The sequence below is a fragment of the Microtus oregoni genome, unplaced genomic scaffold (genome assembly GCF_018167655.1).
Source record: "Microtus oregoni isolate MIOR12 unplaced genomic scaffold, Mior012 000052F_007, whole genome shotgun sequence".
In the NCBI taxonomy this organism is placed as follows: domain Eukaryota; kingdom Metazoa; phylum Chordata; class Mammalia; order Rodentia; family Cricetidae; genus Microtus; species Microtus oregoni.
This window is the reverse complement of record NW_024543819.1, coordinates 93,125-115,887: the sequence shown is the minus strand read 5'-3', so window position 1 is coordinate 115,887 and position 22,763 is coordinate 93,125. Positions and strand designations below refer to the sequence as shown.

The 22,763-nt window shown below is 40.5% G+C and overlaps 1 protein-coding gene across 3 annotated transcripts in view; it reads left to right on the top strand.

The window, feature by feature from the left end:
- LOC121437418 (sodium/hydrogen exchanger 6) overlaps positions 1 to 22,763 on the top strand; it is a 71,921-nt gene that overhangs the window by 37,377 nt on the left and 11,781 nt on the right. For all 3 annotated transcript variants that reach the window (XM_041637309.1, XM_041637310.1, XM_041637308.1), the window contains 7 exons: positions 1,543 to 1,684; positions 4,442 to 4,547; positions 4,825 to 4,913; positions 8,090 to 8,203; positions 14,644 to 14,755; positions 16,186 to 16,339; positions 22,255 to 22,285. In XM_041637309.1, the coding sequence (XP_041493243.1) occupies positions 1,543 to 1,684; positions 4,442 to 4,547; positions 4,825 to 4,913; positions 8,090 to 8,203; positions 14,644 to 14,755; positions 16,186 to 16,339; positions 22,255 to 22,285 (748 nt within the window). The remainder of the gene's footprint in view (positions 1 to 1,542; positions 1,685 to 4,441; positions 4,548 to 4,824; positions 4,914 to 8,089; positions 8,204 to 14,643; positions 14,756 to 16,185; positions 16,340 to 22,254; positions 22,286 to 22,763) is intronic.

The following is a 22,763-nucleotide window of genomic DNA, read 5'->3' as shown; positions in this document are numbered from 1 at the left end:
TCAGCTCTTTATTAATCAATGGGAGCAATATGTATTTACAGTGTACAAAGATTGTTCCATAGCACACTTACAATGGTGTGACCTTTTGTATATATGTAAACATAACATGCTATTAAAGGTCATTCCATGTTTATCAAAATAATATATATACTTTTAGTTCCAAAGTAATCTAGATATTTTGAGCATTTAAACACAGATGTGTAAAAACTTGATTCAGATTGAGAGTTTGAAATTTCTTAATGCTGTTACTAGAAATTGATGTTGGGCTTTAATCAAATAGATGTTAAGTAAGAAATTTATACTCTGGTCTTAAGTTTTTAACAGTGTAACCTGGGAGATACAAAAAGAATTTGTTATGCGTAGTATAGATAATATACTTTTAGCCTTGAACCAGAAAACAATTATAGTAAGCACAGAGTGAATTCTTTATATTCTTAGAATGTGTTTTTCTTCCTCTTCTTTAACATGGCTTGTATAATGTCTTTGAATCTGCACTTTTCATGAATCTGGTACCTGAATTAACTGAGATGAGAATTGATTCAGTAACAGTAAACACTGTTAGCAAAGACCTACTGATAAAACTGGTTTTCTTGGTTATCTTTATTTCCTGGGGTGACTGTTAGAAAAACTCTTTCCAGACCATGTTTGGAATTTGAGTTCAAAACAGATTGTTCATTTTAATTGCCTGGCTTGACTTGGTTCAGAGTGACTCTTAGTTGGGGGTGGAGGATCCAGCTAGGTATGTCTAAAGAACTCTAGAGTGGATCCTAATTCCTTGGAAGGTCTCTGAGCCCATTTGCTTAAAGAAGTCTGTTTTAGTGAGTAAGTACATATTAGGCATTTGGCCCATTCTGGCATTTTAAAAGTTGGAAAAATCTTTCATTTTCCCAAAAGAGGAACCCTATGCAATGGAGTTGAATATTGAGCAATTTTTTTATTTTTATGTTCTCATGCCTCTTCAGGAAACAAGTAGGGTTTGTTTGTTTGTTAGTATATTAGAGCTTTGGAGCCCTCAGAACACATAATTCTTAAACATAATCTCTCTCTCTCTCTCTCTCTCTCTCTCTCTCTCTCTCTCTCTCTCTCTCTCTCACACACACACACACACACACACACACACACACACACACACACACAGGAGCCCGGAGACAGGGAGGGAGGGAGGGAGGATATCCTAGTATTGAGGATGAACAGGCTTGGTACAGATTTTAAATAGAGGCTTTTTACTCTTGAAAGCTATATTTTCCTTCTAGCTGTATGTACTGCAGGATTTTTTTTGTAGCCTTATGTAATTCACATACAAAGAGTTGGGGGGTTTTCTTCTGATTTTGTCATTAAATGCTTCCAGTTTTTGGTTTTTTTGTTTGTTTTGTTGATTCAGGTTGCCACTTTATAGCCAAGGCTGTCCTAGAACCAGAGCTCCTCCTGCCTTAGCTTCTCAAATGCTGAGGTTGCAGGTGTATGCTATTACATCCAGATTTGGATAATATTTTAAAAGTGAAAGTTGCTACTAGAATTGAGAGCAATCTTGTCTTTTTGTAGGTCAATAGTGGCATACCAACCAGCTGGAGACAACAGCCACACCTTTGATGTCACAGCCATGTTCAAATCTATTGGAATCTTCCTTGGGATCTTCAGTGGATCTTTTGCAATGGGTGCTGCTACAGGAGTGGTGACAGCTTTAATATCCTTTTATTATAGTTACTTTTTCTTCTTAACCTACTGAGGTAGTTCAATGAGGCATGGTTTTTCCAAGTTCATGACTAGAATTGCTTTTATAGTTACCAATCTTTTAACTAAGAAGTTGTTCTGAAAACATGAAACAAAAATCTTTGTTAATATGTAACTTATTGAATTCCATTGTTTTACATAGGCTCAGTGTCTTAAAACGTGTGTGGGGAGCCAGGGTCTCATGTAACTCAAGCCGGCCTTGAATTTACTGTGGAGCTGAAGATGACTGGGAAGTTCTGATCCTCCTGTGTCTTCCTCCCAAGTGCTAGGAGTATAGGCATACACCACCATACCTAGTTTATGCATTGTTTAGGCAAGGCTTCTGCCAACTGAACTATATCCCTATCCCTTATCCCCTTTTTGTTTTTCATATATATAATGCCCGTATGCCTATTTGGCCTGTATATATGTCTGTGCCCTATGTGCATACATGATGCCTACAGAGGCCAGAAGAGGATGTTGGGTCTCTTGAAACTGGAGCCACTGGGGGTGTGGACGATTGGAACTGAATCCAGAGCCTCTGCAAGTGTACCCAGTTTTGTTAACCTGATAGCCATTTCTCTAGCCCCTACCCCCTTTCTTGAGACTGGATCTTATTATGGTAGCCCAGGTTGCCCTCAAATTCATGATCTTCCTGTGTTAGCCTACTGAGTGCTAGAATTTCTGTCATGTACCACGATGCTAAACTGCCCCTTAACTGTCACTGTAAGAGACAAAGCTAGCCCTTTGAGGATGATTTTTAAAGTTATTGGTTAAATTGGAGTAAAGTAAATAGACTCCCCAAAGTCTTTGTGTATTCTGTGTGACTGACCATCTTTGTCACTCGTGTCTCCTTGCTTGATAGAACAAAACAGAAAATGTGTGGTTCCTGGGTGAGCACATATATGTGTTCATCCTGCCTTTCTTCCACCCTTCCTTCCTTCCTTCCTTCCTTCCTTCCTTCCTTCCTTCCTTCCTCCCTCCCTCCCTCCCTCCCTCCCTCCCTCCCTCCCTCCCTTCCTCCCTTCCTTCTTTCTTTTATTTTTTAAAAAAATCTTTTCTCATTTTACATACCAATCCCAGTTCATCCTGCCTTTCTTTTTTTTTTTCACTTTTTTTTTTAATTTATTTATTAAGTATACAGGCCAGAAGAGGGCACCAGATCTCATTACAGGTGGTTGTGAGCCACCATGTGGTTGCTGGGAATTGAACTCAGGACCTTTGGAAGAGCAGGCAGTGCTCTTAACCACTGAGCCATCTCTCCAGCCCATCCTGCCTTTCTTGATTACAACTTTCTTTTATTCACCAGCACCCTGGCCTGGGAGTCCAAAGGACCTGAGCTGTCACAAGAAATACAGGGCAAATGATTATTATATTCATTCAGAAGACATTTACTGATGCCTGCTATATTCCAGATGCTGTATTCTTGGAATCAAAATTAAGACAAACATGGCTCCTGCCTTGCAGACACAAATATGATAGTGGTTTTCACTTTTGAACCCTGGATCTCAGTGTAGGGAATATTGAGTAGGACTGGATGAGATCCGAAGTTTCTAGCTATAATTTTTTTTATTTTATTTATTTGTATGTATGAGTGTATGACACATGTGCAGGTGTCCCCAGAAGCCAGCAGAGGATGTTGAATCCCCTAGAGCTGAGTTATGGATGGTTGTCAGCCACCCTCACAACCCAGCTGAGGCCATTTAGATGAACATTGAGTACCCTTAACCATTGAACTTCCTCTCTAGTTTCATCCAGCTCTGTCTTTTAATACAGTCTCATGTAAAACATGTGTGATTCTTCTTCTTCTTCTTCTTCTTCTTCTTCTTCTTCTTCTTCTTCTTCTTCTTCTTCTTCTTCTTCTTCTTCTTCTTCTTCTTCTTCTTCTTCTTCTTCTTCCTCCTGCTCCTCCTCCTCCTCCTTCTTCTTCTTCCTTCTTCCTTCTTCCTTCTTCCTTCTTCTTCTTCTCAGAGACCCACCTGTCTCTGCCTCCCAAATGCTGGGATTAAAGTTGTGCACCACCATGCCCGACTATCATTCATGGCTTTTTAATTGATGAGCTGAGGCATAGAGGGCAATAAAAGGGCTTTGAAGGGAACCAGTATAGACTTTATCTCTTCTCTGGTACAGGGTCCTCAGGGCTAGGAAGTGTATCTTGTGTGTTATTTGTTACGGTGCTAGTTCATGAACTGGCTCTATATTCTAGCCCTAGACCTATTACAACTTGGCACCTGACATGCACTTTTTTTGGTTACCATAAAGGAGTGAAGTGCCTCAATTTCTTCATCATGGCATGAATGCTTTATAGTACAGATGAGTTAAAAGGTCAAATAAATGTGTAATTCCATGGAAGTTACATGTTTTTATAAATGCAAATTGTTGTAGTTATGGAAACTGTCTTGCTTTGGGCCACAGGTTAATAGAGTTTTGGCATGGTTGTGTCTCAGTGTGCTGCTCTTGTTTCTGTCTCTTATTATGTCTTTTCTGGCAGAGTATATCATACCTGTAAATCAGTAGAAAGATCTAATTTGTGAGGTTTCCTCACTGATAAGAGGGCAGCTCCATAAAGTCCCATTCTAAGAATTCTTTACCGTTTTCCTTTGTGCCTTTTGTGTTAGAGAGGGTCAAGAGCCCTTCCTTAACTTCCCTAACTACCTTGAATTGGCTATTAATTTACTAGTTATATTTGTGTGTTATTATATGGTTTTGTTACGAAGCTTAACAGTCTTACGTGACAAAGTTCACCAAGTTGCGGGAGTTCCAGTTGCTGGAGACGGGTCTTTTCTTCTTGATGTCCTGGAGCACCTTCCTTTTGGCCGAAGCCTGGGGTTTCACAGGTAGGTCACTGTCTATGAGGAGTGACTTAGAGAACTCCTCTCCCAAGTGAACCAACCTCCTTTAGTGTTTGAACATACTCGTTATGCTTGGGAGTCAGGCAGAGGTTCAAATGTAAAAAAGATTTTCAGTGCAAGAAATTGATTCCTCCCAACAAAATAAGTCAAAGTAAATGAAAGTGTCAACATTATGCATGGAATCTTTTTCTGTAAAATAGGAGACTTAGTATACAATTTAGGGGCCCTCCTTTTCCGTGAACTGACGTCTCTGTCTTTGCAGGTGTGGTGGCAGTGTTGTTCTGTGGCATTACACAGGCACATTATACATACAACAATTTGTCCACAGAGTCTCAGCATAGAACAAAGCAGGTAAGAGAGACTTTAGAGTTGGTGAATAAAATTTTCCCCCTCTTAGCAAAACAAAAGGTTTTATTTTTCAACTTAAATATCTGTGATCATTTCAAACTGATGGCTTCTCTTCCCCTGACTCTAAAAATGGATGGGGGCCGGGCGGTGGTGGCGCATGCCTTTAATCCCAGCACTCGGGAGGCAGAGGCAGGCAGATCTCTGGGAGTTCGGGGCCAGCCTGGTCTACAAGAGCTAGTTCCGGGACGGGCACCAATGCTACAGAGAAACCCTGTCTCGGAAAAACAAAACAAACAAACAAACAAACAAACAAACAAACAAACAAATAAATAAATAAATAAATAATGGATGGGACTGGCAGGGTGTAGGATAGCAGCTTCTAGGGCAGCAGAGTAACCAGAGACTGTTAGAACTGGACTTTGGAAACTAGTCAGTTGGTTTCCCGTCTCCTCATATCTTCCTAATCCAGTGGCTGCTAAGAGGAACGATTTGAAGCCCCACTCTGACTTGGTCAGAGTTCCTGCTGTGAAGTGTAGAAAAGGTTAACCTGTCTGGATCTGCTAAACCACACAGGGACTAAGCTTCCTGCGCTCTTCATCCTGTAGTATTGCTGCTTCCAAGAGCCTTAAGGGGGACTGTCATTGACTGGGCACTGTGTGAACAGTCTACCTGAAAAAATTCTGAAGGAATTAGGTGTATCATTTTCCGGTCTTAGGAGATATAGAAGACTGATTAATAAACAAAATATATAGGAACTTGGAACTTGCAGTTTTGCAGAAGGCTAGAAAAGGTGAGTTGAGTCTAGAAAGGAACAATGATAAAGCAAAATAGCAGTCTCTCGCTCTCTCTTTCTCGCACATGCATCCCATGCTTTCCCTAACACTGCAAAAGAAATTAGGCTCCCCTTTGGGAACATTTACATGGAGGTTACACTGAATATAGAGCAGTAAAATAGCCAGGGGTTTGGTCGTTTTTAGATGGCAAGGTAGACATAAAAGCAGCAAGCTAAGAGTTTGCAGCCTTGTTGGTGATATGCAACTTGCACGCAGAAAATACACATAATCACTAGGAATCATAGAGTGTGGGCTTGAGTCTGTATAGTACAGAACATCTGGGGAGAGACTAAACAGTTTGAGGCTTGAGGAGATCGATGTTATCATAGTAGAAACGGTGCATCTAAAAGATGGGCAGGATTTGGAATAGCCTAGTGGAAGCATAGGTTAAATTTGGCCTTGACTATTTTGTGAACTAGAATGTTCTTATAATATGAAATGGTTAGGAAAAGCTCAGGAGAATATCCTATAAGGCTATTTGGAACTCAATTTTAGTGTCCCTTACCAAAGTTTTCTCAAGCCAGAGTTAACACTCATCTTTTAATGTATGTATAGCCTATGCAGTTTGTGTACTAAACTGTTCAAGATGAGTTGTGATAGAAACTTTGTGCCTGCAACACCTAAAATGTTTACTTTCTGGCACCTCTCGGGGTTTGGGAATTAGAGCTGAGCCTCTGGATGCACTGTGGCTCTGAACACTGATTCTACTGTTTTCTGACTGTGTGATCAGGACGAGGTTAGAGAATTCCACCGTGCTTTTATTTTTTCCTCCTAAATGAAGATATAATGCTACTTTCAGCCCGAGTCATGAGATTAAAATGTGATAGTGTACATGGAGTCGTTGCTTAGTATGGTAATACTAAGTAATACTAAGGCCTATAGTAATAAGGAAAGAGACTGTACTTACAGCCATTAAACACACAAATAAGAATAAGAGTATATTGTCATTCAGAGAAACATATATGCCTATTTTAATGTTTGTTCTTATTTTTGGTAAGTCAATTCTGGTTTTTTGTGAAGTTTTGGGGACTGAACCCAGGGTCTCTTATTTGGTGGGCAAATGTTCTTCTACCATTGAGTTATATCCTCAGACCTTCCAATTCTGCTTTAAAAGCTATTTCTAACTCTGATTTTGAAAAGAGTAAGTAAGCCAGATGTGTGATGTATGCCTATGATAAAAACGCTTGGGAGCTGGGGAGGTGGCTCGGTAGGTAAAAGTGCTTGCTGCGCAAGTGTGGGGACCTGAGTTCAGATCTCTAGGATGCATGTGAAAGTTGAATGCGTAATGTGAATGTCTGTAATCCTAGTGTTCCTAAAAGAAGATGGCAGTAGAGACAAGAACATCACCGGAAGCCTGACAGTCAGCTAGCCTGCTAGCTGCAGCAAAAACAAAACCAATCAACAGAGAGACCCTGTCTCAGACAAAGTGGAAGGCAAGAACTAACCCCTGAGATTGACACCTGACCACGTACATTTTGTGACACGTACCTTTATATCCACCACACAGCACATACACACAAACACGTGTACTTAGAAGGAAGCAGAATACTCTGGAATTCAAGGTCATCCAAAGCTATGAAGTAAAACTTTGCTCCAAAACTCCCCTCCAAACAACAACAAAAAGTGAAAACACCAACGAATCTGCCCAGAGCCCTAGAGCTAGCAAGTAAGGCAGGTGTGGTTTAAGCACAGGCAGTTAGACTCCTTAGCTCAGGTTTCTTTCTTATCTTTCCTATTGTTGTGGGGCAGGTGACTCCTGGGAAAGGTCAAGGGTGCGTAGAGCTTAGGGAGAACCTTCACTTCACTGGAAAATACTTGTCCTCAGATGTGAATGGGTGGACCTTCATAGGCATCAGGGGCGGCTGCTGAGTTCATACTCCATAGAGAAGCACTGTTGTTAGAAGTCTTAGCCTATAAAACAAGAAGCTAATCACTCTGCCAGGGCAAAAGAAGTTGAACTGTGTGTTGTAGCCTGTAGGAGAAAGTATCTTGAAACTCAGTTTAAGTGAGGTCCACTGGGTGGGAATGAGAAATGGGCATGAAGGGCTGGCTGCTTAGGTTTCAGAGTCATGTGTAGAAATAATGAAAGCTAGGCTAGGGCGTTCAAAAGGAAACATTGGCTTTGGGGAAGAATGAGCGATGATGAGACTTGTGAGAGGAGCTGATAGGAACGTGAGGGCACACCATTTCTGGCCCTTTCTGTGGCTTTGGAAATATTGTCTCTACATGTACTCCCCTCCGGGTCACATGATTTTAGGTGTATATATGAGCTTTACATATTTAAAATATCTGCTCATTTTTTTAGTGTGACATTTACTTACTGGAACCTTTTAAATTTCATTTCAGTTGTTTGAGCTTCTCAATTTCTTAGCGGAGAATTTCATCTTTTCCTACATGGGACTGACGCTGTTCACCTTCCAAAACCATGTCTTCAACCCAACATTTGTAGTAGGAGCATTTGTATCCTTTATCTAATGTGTCTGTTTGGAAAATGATTTTAATTGAGTTCTTCATGTGGTTTCGGGCATGTAGTTGATAAAATACTTAAATGTGATTTTTTTTGTTTTAAATGTGATTTTTTTTTCTTGAGAAATCAAGGATATAAATTGTTTTTTCCCAGTTCCATTCTAATCATTTTTCCTGTTCTATTTCTATTTGGGTTTATTGCACAAAAATGTTGACAGATCGCAGTGACAGAAGTCTCTCCTACCCTGCTGACCTCAAAGGTAAAGTATTTGTCCCTCGCTAGGCATGGCAGTACTTACCTATAATCCCTGTGAAGGTACGAGTACCTGAAATGTCAGATCTTCTTGACACGCCCATTTCTCAAAATCCAATTTGAAAATGAAGCAGTGGAGTAGCTTGAGAACCAGCTGCTTCCCTAGGAAAACCCTGACTTCCTTCTCCAGCATAGCACAATAGAAGGAAGAAAAACTGTTGTCTGTTACTAAAGGAGAGAGAGAAACCTTGACTATGGGGAAATGTTAGAGTCTGTACCGTAAGGCAACATGTCATATATGAGGAAGGTTGAATAAGGTCACATCTTTTTCTGTTTCATATAAATGAACACTTTTATCTTTAGAGCAAACTTGAGGAGCTGACAAAATGTCTCTGAGGGTAAAGATGCTTGTCACCGTGCCTGACAATCTTAGTTCATTCCTTGGGACCCATGTGATAGAAGTTGAGAACTGACTTGTGCAAGTTGGCTTCTGACCTCCACATGAATAAATAAATAAATCTAATAAAATAAATAACAAAGAGTAAAACCAGGGGCTAGAGAGAAGGCTCAGAGGTTAAGAGCACTGGTTGCTCTTCCAGAGGTTCTGAATTCAATTCCCAGAAACCACATGGTGGCTCACAACCATCTGTAATAAGATCTTTACATGGTGCCTTTTTCTAGCCTGCAAGCATACATACAGACAGAACACTGTATGCATAATACATAGATAAATCTCTTTTTAAAAAGTAAGAGCAACTTGAAAGAAGAATTTGAGAATATGAAAGCTATCCTCATGGCAAGATGGGACAGGTGGACTCTGAAGTATATAGAGAGGCCTTGGCCTCTGCTCAGAGCAGCTTCCCCAGCGAGTGAAGGAAAGGTGGTGAGAAAGTGGAGCTCCTAGCTGATAGCTTCTGTTTTATAAAGTAGGAAGTGATAGTGCCTGCTGAGAGTTGAGTGGTGTACAAGTTCTTTGTTGTGTAAGAAATAAGCTGGAAACTTAGCATTCTTTACCTCACACAGTATCTGGGGGCTAGGAATCCTGGAATATCTTAGCTGAGTGATTCTGGCTCCGTAGCCTCTCAGGAGGTTACAGTGACATGGTTTGCTGGTAAGGCGCTCAGGACTTATCTGGGGCTGGAGGAACCATGCCAACCTCACTCATGGCTGTCAGCAGAAAGGACCATATTTCTATAGGACGTATCCATAGGGGAAGTTTCCCAGAGTGAGTGAGCTGAAAGTCCAAGATGGAAGGCAAGGTGCCCTTTATAGAGCAGTTGTTGGAAGTGAAATCTCATCATCACTTCTGCTGTATCTGCTGGTCATACAGACCAACCGTGGTACAGCGTGAGTGGGAATCACACTCCCTAACAGGCGGCAGGGGTCATTAGGGACCATCTTGGAGGGCTGGCTCCCACAGATAAGTTTGGGGGAAGGCAGAGAGAAAGTTTATGAAGTAGGCATGGGGAGTTAGGCGAGAGTTGACCAAAAGATTGCAACATGACTGCTGAGCATTAAATGGGGACCAATTTGACTAAGAAACAGGTATTTGTAAGATACCAATCTTCCATGTCATGTGAGTCTGACCAGGAAGATTAGTGGTAAGCACAGGAAAAAAGACACAGTGGGTCCATTGAGGTTTATGGTTTTGCCGAGTGAATATGGTGGAAACAGAAAAGAACAAAGTAGATGTAGGCTGTGGAGAAGAAGGGAAGCGAGAAGAAGTGGGCTGGCCATCAGAGGCAGGACTAGCGTGGTCTTTGGGCTGAAGAGCCAGATAGCTGGAAAAGTAGAAGGAAAGAGTGTGTCAGGGAAATGAATGCTTAAATAAGTGGTTTTCAAAAGAAGCAGTAAAAACACTTAAGAATCAAGATTCTGACAGGGAGCAGTAAAATTTCTAAAAAAAAATTTTAAACCGTACAAGATCTATGTTAGAAAGTGAGATTTTATTGAAATACTATTCTATAGTCTTACAGCAAAACAACAAAGTCCTGTCAATAAGAGGAGCATCTTAGCTGGAAGACAAGTGCTGAGTTCAGCCGCTCTAGCACTCATCACTATTAAAAATTTTTTGAGTAACCACAGTACTTTAATCTGTAGTAGTTAGCCTAGAAATAAGGTTAAATAATTCCAAGGTTTCTGAGTTTGTTAGAATTTGAGATTATCAAGAAAGAATCTATGAAAATGATTTTTAACAAGGTCAAAGCTGTCCTGTCTCTAGGTTACATTTGCTTCGTGTGACAGTGACTCAAATTGACCCAGGTTTAAATGAGTAAAATGAGACATAAGTTTATTTTTTATGTAAAAGTTTGAGTTTGTGTGACTATGGAATTGTTATGAACTCGGGGGCAGGCTTGGCACTGTTCTCTGCAGGGAGTTGCCTGCATTCTTGTGGTCCATGGCACCTGACCCTTTGCCTCCTAATTATCTTTAAGGGCACTGCCCAGAAGTGTACATACTGCTTGCACATAACAAGGCTGGCAACACCTACCTGCACGGGAAGCTAAGACTCATACTCTATCTGGATGCCTGTCAAAAATTGGGACTAAAAGGGAGGAGGGTCCTGTGCGCAGAAGAAAAGACTAGGCATGTGTTTGTGAAATCTAGCAGTGTTGCCACACACCTCCCATGCCTTTTTTTTGCTGCTCTTACTTTTTCCTTTTTTAGTGGAATTACTTTCAAAGAAATTTTAGATTTTAGTGTCTTTATGTTTATGACAAGAATAATGAAGACAGCACAGAAAGCTGTCCTATACATCACGCCCAAGTTCCCCATTAGCACCTGACATCAGCATAGTACATTCGTCACAAGGAACGAAGCCTGTACTGGTCCATTAAGTCAAGTTCATGCTCATCCTGAGTCCCATGGCCTTCCTACAGCCTACTGTTGCTATATCAAGGTCCTAGCCAGGACAGCACATTGCATTTGCTGTGTAGATTTCTTTGAGTTCCATTTGACTGACAGCTTCTCAGTTGTTCCTTGATTTTAGTGAGCCCTGAAAAACTTGGAAATAGTGACCAGGTGTTTTGTAGAGTGTTTCTCAATTGAAGTTGTCTCGTGGTATCCCCAAGATGACACTGGGGTACACGTGTTTTTGGAGGAATGCTGGGGAAGTAAAGTGCTGTTGTCATCACCATGGAGACGGCACCGATTTCCTAACATTAATGTGCTGATGTTAGTTAGTCACGTGGCTGCCAGGTTTCCCCGTTGCAGAGTGGCTCCTGTTTCTCTATCTTGTCCTGCTTGGAAAAGAAGCCACCCCATGCAGCCCGCGTTTAGGGAGTGTGAAGTTAGGGTTCATCTCCCTGAGGACTAAATTTTTACAAAATGGTTTGTAATTCTTTACACAGAGATTCGTCTGTTCTTTGTCACTTGATGTTCTGTTCAGTACTTTATTTCTAGTATTATTTATTTGAATAATGCATATTCATTGTCTTATATATTAGATTTTTATATTTATTTATTTATTATGTATACAATATTCTGTCTGTGTGTATGTCTGCAGGCCAGAAGAGGACACCAGACCTCATTACAGATGGTTGTGAGCTACCATGTGGTTGCTGGGAATTGAACTCAGGACCTTTGGAAGAGCAGGCAGTGCTCTTAACCACTGAGCCATCTCTCCAGCCCCCTAGATTATTTACATTTTAAAAAATTTACTTGTTCAAACTGTCCCAGCTTTAGTCATCAGGAGCTTGTTTGGTAGCCCCCCACTTCTATTTGACATGCCATGTCATTGTGGTTTGGGGATTGGGGTTTTGTTTTTTAACACTTCCTTACTTTCTGGAAGTATAAGATGCTTCTGCTCATTTTGTGCACTTTATGACCAAGAACTGTCCATTTCTCCAAGGAATTCTGGTTCCTTTTATTGGGAAAGATGGTATTGGAAACCAAGATCTGGGTTTGGGTGTGCTCAGGGATACTGGTCTTCTAGACCAGTTGTTCTGTACCTATGGGTCACGACCCCTTTGCAGACCTAACAACGCTTTCACAGGGGTTACTCAAAACTATCAGAAAACACACATTTTTGTGTTACAATTCATAACAGTACCAAAACTGCAGTTATGAAGGAGCAGCAAAAATAATTCTATATTTGGAAGTCACCACAACATAAGAAATTGTGTTAAAGGGTTGTAGCATTAAGGAAGTGGAGAACACTGTTCTAGACCCTGTCCATGGACAGAGGAAGGTGCTGTCCATGTATATAGTAAGTCATGTACATAATACATCCAGCCATAAATATTTGTTTGTAACCATTGGCATCTCCTGTCATGAGTTTATACTGATGTCTCCAACTGTAACCTATTACCATCAACAGAGCACTGTTTCCCTTGTTGGTTAGTACACGTCCATTCAGTTATTTAGTTGTTTAGTTGCAGTATATGTAGATGCTCATGTGCTGCTTAAAGGTGGAGATATGTTTGGAGAAATGCGTCATCAGGCGGTTTGGTCACTGTGAGCATCATACAATATATTTATGTAAACCTACATGACATAAGTAAGTTATTTAAGGAGCTTTTTGATTCAGTTAGGAGAGTTGATAAATATGAGATATATGGGGTCTGTTGCTGATTTAACAGCATGCTATTTCACAGGAAGCTTTTTTCTTTTTTTTTTTCTGTTTTTTTGAGACAGGGTTTCTCTGTGTAACAGCCCTAGCTGTCTTGGAACTAGCTCTTGTAGACCAGGCTGACCTCAAACTCACAAAGATCTGCCTGTCTCTGCCTCCCAAGTGCTGGGGCTAAAGGCGTGCGCCACCACCGCCCGCTCCCAGTAAACTTTTTTTACTCATGCCATGGGATATGTGTGGTTGTCTGAGAATAACTTTTAAGACTCAGTTCTCTCCTTCACTATGTGGGTCCCAGGAATTGACCTAAGGTTCTCAAGCTTAGCAGCAAACACCTTTACTTACTGAACCATCTCCCCAACTGGTGCAAACTTTTTGTTTGGTAAGTAGAAAGAATACACTAAAATAATGACAGAAAGTATATAGTAGATATATAAATATATAATATAGTAGATATGTAAAACCAATAACAATCACTTCTTACCAGCTATTGTGGACTACACATAATTGCATTGCTGTTCTTGTATATGGGGCAGCATAGTAGGTTTGTTTGTGCCAGCATCAGCATAGACATGTGAATAATGTTAATCTGTCATTAGACAAAAAGAATCTTTCACCTCCATTATAATTATATGGGACCACTGTGGTGTACGTACTCTTGGCTATATGACATTGCTAGCATTGTTAGTACTTCCCTGGAAAACAACTCCATCAACAAACATTCCATTTTCTCTTTTTTGTTCATTGAATTTTAGGTGAGGTCTTGTGTATCTCAGGTTAGCCTCAAACCCATTGTTTATCCAAGGCCAACTTTCAACTCCTGCCCTCCTGCTTCTACCTCTTATGCCAAGGTAATCTACTGTTACATGCACCCTTTTGCCGTTGGCCTTAGCCATTGCACTCTCTTTGAAAGGTGTTTGTTTACATCAACACTCTTTCAACCATGCTGCTTTGCTTTTACTGTTCCATTTCCCTTTCTAGTCCTTTTAGGAAATGTAGTGGGGATGGCATTGTTTACCCTGCAGTACAATTTGTAATTCTAAAGCACGGTTTCTGAGACAATGAATGGAGAAAAAGACACCCAAACTGTTTCTTACTTAAGACCCATCTGACTTGACATGAAATCTGATCTTTTTGCAGGTTTCTGTGTACATTTCGTGAGACCCAGCAGGGCTTTGCAGGAATTTCAATGGCATGAAGTGACTGAGCTGCCCTTTTTGTATTTTTAGGAAGGACTGGGCAGTTTCGCTGGCATGACTCTTCTTCCTCTCAACACTGCAGTGGAAATGATGTGTCTGTGCTGTTGATCATAAAGAAGGCCCTTTTTTATACATCTTTTTCTTCACTTTGTAAATCTCCTACATGGTGGACATACGCTATCAAGTCTGGTAACAACTAGCCACATGTGATTATTTCCATTTAAATTCATTTGAATGAAATAAAATTACACTGGCAGTTCCCTAGTCATAGTGACTGTATTCCAGCTGCTCTGTGGATATAGACCATTGTGACAGACAGCACTGTGTTAGACAGAGTGCTTGCTTGCCATCTCAAATGTGTAGCTTATATTCCCAGTAGTCAAAGCAATGATCCTTAACCTCCTAATGATTTTAGATTGCTATTTTCTTGGGAAGAGCTGCCAATATTTATCCCTTGTCTCTCTTACTTAATTTGGGCAGAAGAAGTAAGATTGGATCAAATTTTCAGCACATGATGATGTTTGCTGGTAAGTTGCAATTTCTTCTCTTTTCTACCCCCAAACTACCATTCGTGCTGCATATGCTAACTTCGATAGCTGAAGATGGAGGTATTGTGTTGGAAACATTGACACTGAATCCTCAAATAGAAAGCTTCTTACCATTTCCCTGTCTCTTTTGTGGGAACTTTTCACACTCCACTTCCAAATCTTCGGTTTCAAAATACACCGTACAAAGTAAATAAGTTAAAGATGCATAATATTTTGCAGAAAAACCTGCAAGTGCATATTTATATCAGTTCTAGCCAATAACTGCCAAAAATCTACAAATAGCTTGCTTTTTTTTTCTTTTGCTCAGTTCTAGGATTGAACCTAGTGCCTTAGGCATGCCAAGTGAACACTTTACCATTAAGATGCTATAGTACCTATATCTATATTTCCCCAGCTTCTCCCCCTAAAAAAGTTTTGCTTTTGAAGATTGGGTCTAAGTTGTTCAGACACTGACTTTGAAGTTACTGTATAGTTCAAGCAAGCCTTGAATTTATTTGTGACTCTCCTGCTTCAGCCTTCTGTGTAGCTGACCCACCACCAGACCTGCATTTGTCTGTCTCTCAGTGGACAAATGGGGCAGAGAAGCAAGGACCTGATAAAGCCCTTCTGTGGAAAATTCCTAAATGATAAAAAGAACAAACTTTTATTCACATAGTAGCATGGATGAGTCTTTGAAGTATTATGTTGAATGAAGGAAGTCAGTCTCAAAATTTGCATGTATGATTCTATTGATGTGATATATTTTTTAAGATTTTATTTATTTCATTTTATGTATATGACTGTTCTAGCTGCATGTATGCCAGATGGTTGTGAGTCACCACGTGGTTGCTGGGAATTGAACTCAGGACCTCTGGAAGAGCAGCCAATGCTCTTAACTGCTGAGCCATCTCTCCAGCCTGATGTGGTATTTTTAAAAGACAAAATAATAGTGATGCAGAGCAGGCCGGGGCGATGAGGAACTGGGCTAGTGGGTAGCACAAAGTAATTTGGACAGGAAGAGTAAAATTTTAGCTCTGTTTTGATTGTGGCAATGGTCCCATTGTCAAAACATTATAAATTGAATTTACTATACATAAGTTACTAAATTTTAAAGAATTGTTAAGAGATCGAGCTGGATATGGTAGCATATGCATGCAGTCCCAGCATTTGTGTGACTGATGCAGGAGGACTGTAAATTTGAGACCAGCCTGAGCTACAGTAACAAGACCCTGTCTGAAAAGTCAAACAAGCAGAAAATCGATGAAAGTCAGTATTATATACTAACTCTGGCGGTCATTCTTTACATATGTTAAATATTTTATATTTGTCTATATGCTCTCAAGTTTTGAGGTTATGTTTTATGTCTCTGAGTTTATATAGTCTACATTGGTGAGGAGTTATTGAAGAAATTCTTCCGCTGTTTCCTATAGGCCTTCGTGGTGCAATGGCCTTTGCCTTGGCCATTCGCGATACTGCCACTTATGCACGCCAAATGATGTTCAGCACCACACTTCTGATTGTGTTTTTTACTGTGTGGGTATTTGGTGGTGGCACTACTGCCATGTTGTCATGCTTGCATATAAGGTAAGTCGGAACTGGGGACCTCATTTTCATATTCCATGTTAATTCAGTTTACTTTTATTTTTAGTCATTAGAAGATTTTAAGCTTTGTCAAATCTTTTCATTTCTTTTCCTTCTTAAAAAGTGCATAGCATAATATAGAAATGTAACATGATTAATAGAAACCCAGGACAGAAAGGGGTTCCACCTGAAGGTCAGAAAAGCAAAACAGCCAGCCACTGACTCTTATCTGTACCTCAGTCTGAAATGGCGATGCTGCATCCAGGAATCTCGGAATGAGACTGTGTGAGAGCTGTCTCCTCCCATCTTGTAATCCTCTCTAGGGCTTGAATTAAATGCATGCACCACGACCTCCCGGTTTCTATGGCAAACCACTATGGTTACCGGGGTTAAAGGTGTGTGCCACCAATGCCTGGTCTGTAAGGCTGACCAGTGCAGCTGTTTTACTCTCTGATCTTTAGGCAAGCTTTAGTTATTAAAATACACATGAAAAGCATTATTACTATTCTAAAGGTTAGCAGTCCAGACCTTTGCTTTGCATTTCCGCAAATGGGCAACACTGAAGTGCTCTTCAGACTAGTTTTGAGATGTGATGACAGAAGAAAATGTGTACAGCGTGAGCATTTGCCCTGCTAAATATCATGTTATTTCAATAACAGCATATATCCTGGTTGCTTTAACCAAATTCCTGTTGTAATTTTGTATTGTTTTTAGGCTTTAGCTATTTCCATCTGAGGGTTTTGCTGTCACTACTCACAAATGAATGCTCAAAACCACCGTGCTCTTGTTTAATTATTTCTTTAGGATGCATTTTCGGAAGGGGGATTGATTAAGCCATAAGATACACATGTATTTAAGGCTTTTGGTCAGATTACCAAATTCAATCCATCAGCATTGTGTAAGAGTCCAGTTCACCAAACTCTAATCAGTACTAGACATTATTCCTTTCATCTTTCCAGTCAGCACCATTTCTGACCTCACAAACCTACCAAGGCCAAAGTGATGTAGTCATGGTCTTCAGTGTGTACTGCTTAATGTATTCAGTTTGAAAGCTCTTTTGTATCTCGAGTTCTGCATTGTTTCCATGGATACAGCAGCTTGTGTCTGAAGTCTTTATGGATTGCGGTTCTGTGTTTGGCTGAAATGTCATAGATGTTAAGAGCTACCAAGCTTCCAGGATATATGGGCCTCATTTGAAAAAACAATGTTTCACCTAATAAGAGAATCTGTCATTTGCTTCTTTTTACTTTCTATTATGCCTTTTATTCAAAGACAAGCTAACTCTTAATTACACAGTAAATGTTGTTAATGTCTTAATCTCTCTTTACTATTCAAATCTCTTCTAATTTTTGTGTTATTTCTGTGTATAGTAGATAATATAGTACAGCATATGCTTTTATACATCCAGTAATGTTCTTATAATCCTACTTACCACTTGTAAGAGGACTTGACATTTATTAAGCACCTACTATGTGCCAGGCATTCTGTTAAGTGTGTTTAGTAACCATAGTAACTATTTTCTAAAAAATACAGGCTTTAAAGAGTTGTTAATTGCCCAATATTCTACAAATAATTAAGTGGTAGACAGAGGAACTTCTGTTCCTTGCTCCTTCAGACATGATTCATCAAGAAATGAGTGGTAAATTTTGAAAAGAGTAAACTGCTTTCTTTTCTCAAAAGCTTGGAACTGAAGACTCTTGCAAGGAGAGTCAAACCAGTGTGAGCTAGCTTAGAAGAACTAGAACTCATCAGTGGAAAATCAGTTTGTTCCCCTCACTGCCCTCTACTCGCAGCAAACAAAAGCCCCATCCTTACCATCCTCCTCCAGAGAGAAAAGAAATCCCACCTCTGTCACTAGATTTGAAAGCTCCTTGCCTGGCCCCATCTTGCCTACTTTCCAGCACAGTTGGAGGCTTAATCATATCCACTGCCCTGTAGTTTTAGACTACTCCTTAGTTTCTTGTTTTATTGCAGTGTTTGGGCCTGCTTGTGAACAGAGATTATACGTTAATTTTTAAATGTTTTAATTAATTGAAATAGAAGTATATCACTTTCCTCCCTCTAATCCCTCTCAGGTACCTTCCTTAAACCCCTCCCATCTCCCTCCACTCTCAAGTGAGGCTATATATTTTTATAGTCCTTACTGGGTACTTTATTGAATGTAGTGAATCAGACTAGCATGTCAAGTAGTTATGAAACATATAGTCTTAATTTTTTATATTTTAATTCACATTGTTGCTTTAACTTTTAAACATGTATTGACTTAAAATGTTATTTATCACATTTACTTAATAGTTATATCACATATCTTTCATTTTCTCTATTTTAACTATTAGTAAATTCTTAATAATTAGCATAAATAGAAAATTTCAGTACTTTTAAGGCATTTACTATTCTGTAATTATTATTAGTTTATCTTTTTATTAGCATTTAAAGCCTAGAAAGTTTTTTCCTTCCTAGCAATATTAGGGAGTAAAGGTGAAGGCTGTGTTTTAAGCACTTCTTCTCTTCCACCTATTTAGTGGTGTAATTTTGAAGCTGCTGAGTTGGGACTGTTGAAGATTTGTGTACCCACCAATTTAACCTTTGCATTCTTGGTCCTTCCTTCTTAATTTTGGGCAAGGCCTTTGATCGTTCAGAGCCTCAGTTTCTCCATGTGTAGCATGCCTCCCATTCCCTGGAGTTGTGAGGATTTAGCGAACTGGAAGCTGCACAGCTCTACACAACATTTCAAGTGTGTCTTCTATGCAGTCACTCACTAAGTATTTATTGAGCACTCACAGTTTGGTGGACACTCCTTGTTTCAACTTCCAGCTCACTAGTTCTTAGCAGATTATTTTGTCTTCTTGGAGGATAATTAACAATATTTGGAGACATTGCTGACAGTCACCACTAGGAGAAGGGACTGCCGTTGCTATCTAGTAGGTCAGCACTCTGTTTAGCATCCTACAGGGCACAGACTTGGCTACTGTCTAGACTTGCAATTAAAGAATTATCTGACCCCAAATATCAGTAGTGCTAAAATGAAGTAACCTTATTCAAAAGGACAGTGACAATAAAAAGATAGAAAAGATCTATATTCCCATTTTGTTAGAAAAGTGATAAAAGAAAAACATAGTAAATAAATAAATGACCTTGACAGTTCTAGATGATACTAAATGTGATGGAAATTAAGATGTTGTGATTGTGACTGGGAATGTGGTATATATGATACGAAGAAGCCAGGGAAGGCCTCTTGGAAAGGTTATATTTGAGCTCAGTCTGGCCAGTTCAACGGCGACCAGGAAGAGCAGTCCAGACAGAGCAGTCCAGCAGCAAAGGCCGCAAGGCAGAAACAGATGTGACCTGTTTGACACAGAGAAAAGCTTACATGATGAGAGTGATCAAATGGTAAGTAGAGAAAAATAGGTGGACAAGACCCTAAAGGGTCAGGGTTCTGAAAACTACCTGTGAAGGGCCAGAAGCAAAGCTTTTAGACTCCCTCAGTCATGTGATCTGCCTCAGCCACGCAGATCTGGTGTCACAAGCAGCCACAGGTGATGTGGAATCACATTAGTACGGTTGTGTTCCAACAGGACCTTATTTAGCACTGGATATACATGAGGGCTGTAGTTTGGCTCTCCTGTAGGGTCTTGTAGTATATAGTGAAGACTTTGGATTTGAAAATACAGTGGGCATCTTGAGGATATTAAAGCAAGGGAGTGACATGCTCTAATTTCCAGTGTAAAAAGATTATGTCCTCTCTTTCGGGAGCAGTGGCTCCCCAGTGAATGAATCAGCTTGCACCCTTTCACCTCATTTCTGACAGTCACAGTTGGCACCCTGTCATTTAGCAAGCACACATGCTCTGCATTTCTTTGTCTCTGAGCCTTTGCTTGGCCTGGGATTCTCTTTCATTCTTAGGAACTGACAGAACCACCCTCCCCTTCCCCCATTCTTTTTTCTTGGAGTTGCTGTGTAGCATTGGGTCTGCCTGTCACAGCAATTATCCCATTCATCCTTGTGATGCAGTATTTCTAGAAGAGCTACCCATTACTTAGCACTAGTGATGCATCAAGCACTTTAAAAGTTTCTCAGTACATTTTCTCATTTAATCCTTGCAGCAACACTTGGTGGTGATACTAGCTCCATTTTCTGTGTGACATAATTGCAGTCTTTAGGGCCACATAGCCTGATTGAGCTCACATAGCTAGAAATTACCCTGGATTAGTTCTGAGCTCATCCTGTCTTACCAGCAAACTCTGAGTCTGCTATAGTTGAATCTGTTTCTCCACTAGTCTGTGAGCTCCTTGAGGGTAGGACCATGTTTGATTCATGTCTATGCCCTGTGCCTAACGCAGTGCCTGGCAAATAATAAGTGCTCTATAAATGTTTATTCCATTGGTTTTGGATAATGTGCCATTTGAATGTTTAAATGTTCTATCCTCTAGACCACTAGATGTCACTTGAGATGCATAAATGTGGTGAGAATCCACTGTGCCTGGGAAGCTGTTAAACAGTGTCTGGCCATTTTTAACAAAGTGAAAATAAGTCTTTGTTGAGTTTTCAATCTGGTCATGGTCATCGGTTTTCAAACTCTTGACCATGACTCCCTTGCATTCCAGATAGAGTTTTGTATCATTTTCCTCCTCTGAGTGTTGTCTTTGCACATGTTGCTACAGCTTCTTGTACTGCTGTGTTGTCTGTGCTATCTGTAGTTGGTAACCGAATTAATAAACATTTGAGCACCTATTGTATGTCAGGTACTATGCTAGACTTTGGGGATACAGAGATGAATTGAGACATGGCCTTTACCCTCAAAGAGCTCACAGTCTTTTTGGGGAGACGGACAGGTAAATAACTATACTGTGCTGTGAAGTGTGTTTAGAATAAGAACTCTGTGCTACAGAAGCACAAAGGGGAGGTAATTCTGTATGAACAGCTCATAGAGCAGCTACTTTGGCACCTGACAAATGAGTAGAAAACTGAGGGTACTGAGGGAAGGAGGGGCATGAGCTAACAAAAGTATCGACTCTAGGAGCTGACAAGGGTCTGGGAGAGGAGGGTTAGAGTATGATAGGGCATATGGAAGAAATTGACTGGCAGAGGGGGGTGGAAAGGTAGGTTGGAGTAAAGGGTGGTCACTAGTGGGTACAAAGTTTCAGATGTCCTACAAAGTACTTTAGATGTGACAATCAGGGTTGTAAGTTGTTTTCAGAAGCTTCTGTGAAAACAGTGACCTAGAGAGTTCCATGCTATCCAGAGTTAACTCTCAGGGAGAGCCTGGCAGCTGGAAAGGCTTACTCAACAGAATCCATGAGTCAGGATAAGGGCTGAAACAGCGGGGATGGAAGGAGAGGAGGGCTGACAGGCAGGGCAGGAGAAAGAACAGAGTTGGCAAGTTCCAAGACTAGAGAGGAGACTCAGAACAGGCCAATGAAGTTGTTCCCTGGGATGCCCAAAGAAGGAATTTGATGTAGGTACATAGGAATTATGAGGAACCAAGGTTGATGTCCATCAATTACCCTGCAGTCCCCTTCGACTGGACCCCCGTCTGTCCTCTTAACAATATTTCCACGAGAGCCGTGCTCCAGCTGTGGTTGGAATCGTTCTAATCATTCTTACTGAGTAATTGGGGCAGTTTCTCTCCCTCACTACTTAGAGTGGACTGACATTCAGAGCAGAAATGCTATTTTACTGAAACTGGTAAGTGGGATTTTAGGAATAGAACATTTGCCCTGTTTGCCTTAGACCCAAGGCTGTTTCTAAAGAAAGTGGAAGGCCGTCAGAAATGTCCCCCACAATCTATAGAGAAAAGGGAACATTAACCATTTTGGAGCTTCTGTGTTGAGAAAAATATTTGCCTGACAGTGTACATATGTGAGTAGATCTTCTATTGGCTTCCAAAATCTCATTTGCTCTTTGTGTTTTTCCTTTAGGGTTGGTGTTGATTCAGACCAAGAACATTTGGTAAATATGTGCTTGTGTTCTCCCTGGCATTTCTGTCCAGTGTTCAGTCGTTTGGAAAGAAAACTGTCTCTCTTAGACTTCATGCCGCTTTTTAGATCCTGTTTTGTTTGCTTTTAACTGACATGTCTGATTTCTCACTACTCCATGAAACAGAACCATAATTTAGACAGCAAGTGGCTATCAAGGGTGCCAGCTTTCCTATCTGTGGCCATCCTGGGGCTTTGCCATGGAGGAGAATAGGCTCTTCAGTGCGCCTGGGTGTTCCAGTGACTGCTCTGGCACGGGTAGCCTTTTTCCACTCTGGTTGCGCATGAAGGCTTGTCTCTGATGTCAGCCCCACTCCAGCTGCTCTTCCTGTGTAACTTTCAAATTGGATGACCAACAGCTGCCCTTGAGAACTGTCTAGAATCTTCTGAATGTCCAGCTGGTGCCCCTGCATGTTTGGGGGGTTACACTCTCTTAGCATAAGCCTCAACTT